A 3,109-nucleotide genomic window follows, 5' to 3' on the forward strand; every position below is an offset into this window, starting at 1 on the left:
ATATGAAAATGAATCAAAACACCACCCTACCAAATTCTTGCCCATCGCCATTTCTTCAATGCTGAGGAAAATGCCTGTAAACATCCCAAGTTTTCCCCATCTTACTAAATGGTGTCCCTTCCCTGGAACAAGCCATATGTTGAGATTCCTCCTTGATTTCTCTCTTTCCCTTATCTTCCATACTCAACCCATCAATTACCATTAAAGATTTTTCTAAAACGCATCTGAAATCTACCCACCTCTCTGAAACCACTGTATTCAGGGCTACCACAACCTTCTCTGAACAGCCTGCAACCAAGCTCACCACCAGTCTCGCTTCCAGAGACTTGTGCCCTGACAGAGTTATCTTATGCACACACAGTACACAGCTGTGGCCCCACTCAGGCAGCGCTGTCCCTCCTCAGCAACTCAAAGGGCTGGGTCCCTGGAATCCTTCTCTGCCTGAGTCACCTCCTCAGAGGTCATAGAGAACATCCCCTGATCACATTCATATCATTTTGTATGTTTTCATCTTCATACAGAATATCTCAAGTTTTATTATGCATTTCTTTTGGTTTGCTTATTTTATTTTATATATATATATATATTTAAAATATTTTTTAATGTTTATTCATTTTTCTGAGAGAGAGAGAGACAGAGTGCGAGCAGGGGAGGGGCAGAGAGAGAGGGAGACAGAATCTGAAGCAGGCTCCAGGCTCTGAGCTGTCAGCCCGGAGTCCAATGTGGGGCTCAAACCCATGAACTGTGAGACCATGACCTGAGCTGAAGTCAGAGGCTTAACCAACTGAGCCACCCAGGCACTCCATGTTTGCTTATTTCAAAAACTCTCCTCCCGGAGATTCCAGCCCCGCCCAAGAGGACTTACAGCTCCCTGAGAGCAAAGCCTGTGCTTGCTCTCCACTCTGCTTGCTCACAACTGCTCCTCTCCTCCCTCCCGTTAGCCCAGGCCCCCCTTCCTAGTGCCATAATAGGAGGCGAAAGTCCCTTCACATGTGTTGTCATTTACAGTTTATGTAATATTTCATTCACATCGTTTCATTTGGGTTTTCATCCACAGTGACACAAGCTGAATGAATATTAGTGTTCACATTACAAAAGAGAAAATTGGGTTTCAGGGAGGATAAGATGTCAAGGTCAAATAGCAAACCAGGACAGACCTGGTACTTGACTGAGAGTCAGGTCTTTCACACCAAAAACATAACCACCTGATCTCAGCACTCACGTACCTCACGTGATCGTCATCAGCTGGTGACAGCTGCATTCCCTTCATGGTGGAGGGAAAGGATGAAATGGTATGTGAGGGGTAAGTGAGTTGTAAGAAAGAACGTCCAAAGAACTGTGTAGACGTGGGCCAGGAGCGCCACACATATCCTTTGGAATTGGCAGTGGTAACATGAAACTTGGAGACTGGATCCTGTTGAATGGCAAGGCAGTGTAGAATATTAGAGTGTAGGCTTTAGACGTAGACTTCAATGTGATTCCTGCCCTGTTACCAGTGGGAAGTTGGGAAGTTGCTTAATGTCTTTCCAAGACTCAGTTTCTTTGTCACTAAAATGGGTATAACAACGTGTAGAGGCTATGTGAGATTTAATTACATTAGTGCATGATGTACCCAGTGTATGGCTTAGCCTATACTGTATTATGAATAAATGATTTGTTACTATTATTGCTCATCAGAGAAGGCAAAGGATGGATGATTCTATCTGGACTATGGACTCTGACCAAGTGATCTCCCTCCGCCCCCCCCCCCCCCCCAGGAGAGCTAAGTCTTGTGTCTCTAATATGGAAGTGGAGAACCAGACTCAGGTCACCAAGTTCATTCTTGTGGGATTCCCTGGGAGCTGGGCCATGCGAGTAGCAGTGTTCCTGATGTTCCTCATCGCCTATGCTCTGACAGTGGCTGAAAATATGGTCATCATCTTGTTGGTGCAACAGAACCGGCCACTGCACAAGCCTATGTACTTCTTCCTGGCCAACCTGTCTTTCCTGGAGACCTGGTACATCTCCGTGACGGTACCTAAGTTGCTATTTAGTTTTTGGTCTGTGAGCAATAGTATCTCCTTCACTCACTGCATGATACAACTGTACTTCTTCATTGCGCTCATGTGCACAGAATGTGTGCTCCTTGCGGCCATGGCCTATGACCGTTATGTGGCCATCTGCCGTCCACTCCACTACCCCACGATTATGAGCCATAGGCTCTGCTTCCACTTGGCTCTTGGCTCCTGGGCCATTGGCTTTGGCATCTCCTTGGCTAAGATCTACTTCATCTCCCGCCTCAGTTTCTGTGGCCCCAATGTCATCAATCACTTCTTCTGTGACATCTCTCCAGTTCTTAACCTCTCCTGCACAGACATGTCTGTAGCTGAGCTGGTGGACTTTGTCCTGGCACTGGTCATCTTTCTCATCCCCCTCTCTATCACCGTCCTGTCCTATGGATGCATCCTGGTTACCGTTCTACGCATGCCCACCGGAAAGCAGAAAGCATTCTCTACCTGTGCCTCCCACCTCGTGGTGGTAACCATCTTTTATTCGGCCACTATTTTCATGTATGCCAGGCCCCGAGCCATCCATGCCTTCAACATGAACAAAGTAATTTCCATATTCTATGCCATTGTCACCCCTGCTCTCAACCCTTTCATTTATTGCCTAAGGAACAGAGAGGTCAAAGAGGCTCTGAAGAAACTGGCCTATTGCCAAGCTATCCGGTTGGACTAGTCAATTACAAATTATTAGAAAGAAATTACTTGGTTCAGCGCTCCATTCTTTCTCCTTTAATGCCTGAACTGATACTACTCATGTCATCATTCATCATGACATCACCACATCCCCATCAGCCCAGGTGCTTGGCTATGTTGTGAGGTCTGCATCTGCACACGTGGTCTGTGGTCTAAGGTCATACCCCTTGTATAGAGAATCCTTTTTGGCTAAGACCTAAAATGGGGTTTCTGAGACTGTGTCTAAATTCCCAACTGTGTTAGTGGGTGAGCAAGTTGGCAGCATAGGCGTTAGCTGTTTGGGGATCTAGCAAGCATGAAGGGTTGTGGGCCAACAGGTTTGGGATGGCTTCCCAACTGAGACAGAGGTAGCAATGTCCTCAACAATCTCA

The 3,109-nt window shown here is 46.5% G+C and overlaps 1 protein-coding gene across 1 annotated transcript; it reads left to right on the forward strand.

Annotated features, from left to right (window-relative positions):
• The first annotated feature begins 1,782 nt into the window (after positions 1-1,782).
• Positions 1,783-2,718, forward strand: LOC124525156 (olfactory receptor 6B1). Its single transcript, XM_047097683.1, has one exon. The coding sequence runs from the start codon at positions 1,783-1,785 to the stop codon at positions 2,716-2,718; it is 936 nt and encodes a 311-aa protein (XP_046953639.1).
• Positions 2,719-3,109: the final 391 nt, after the last annotated feature.

Source organism: Lynx rufus, unplaced genomic scaffold, assembly GCF_022079265.1.
Source record: "Lynx rufus isolate CCGP_SWC_20201006 ecotype Redwood Valley unplaced genomic scaffold, mLynRuf1.p SCAF_4, whole genome shotgun sequence".
NCBI classification, from domain to species: Eukaryota; Metazoa; Chordata; class Mammalia; order Carnivora; family Felidae; genus Lynx; species Lynx rufus.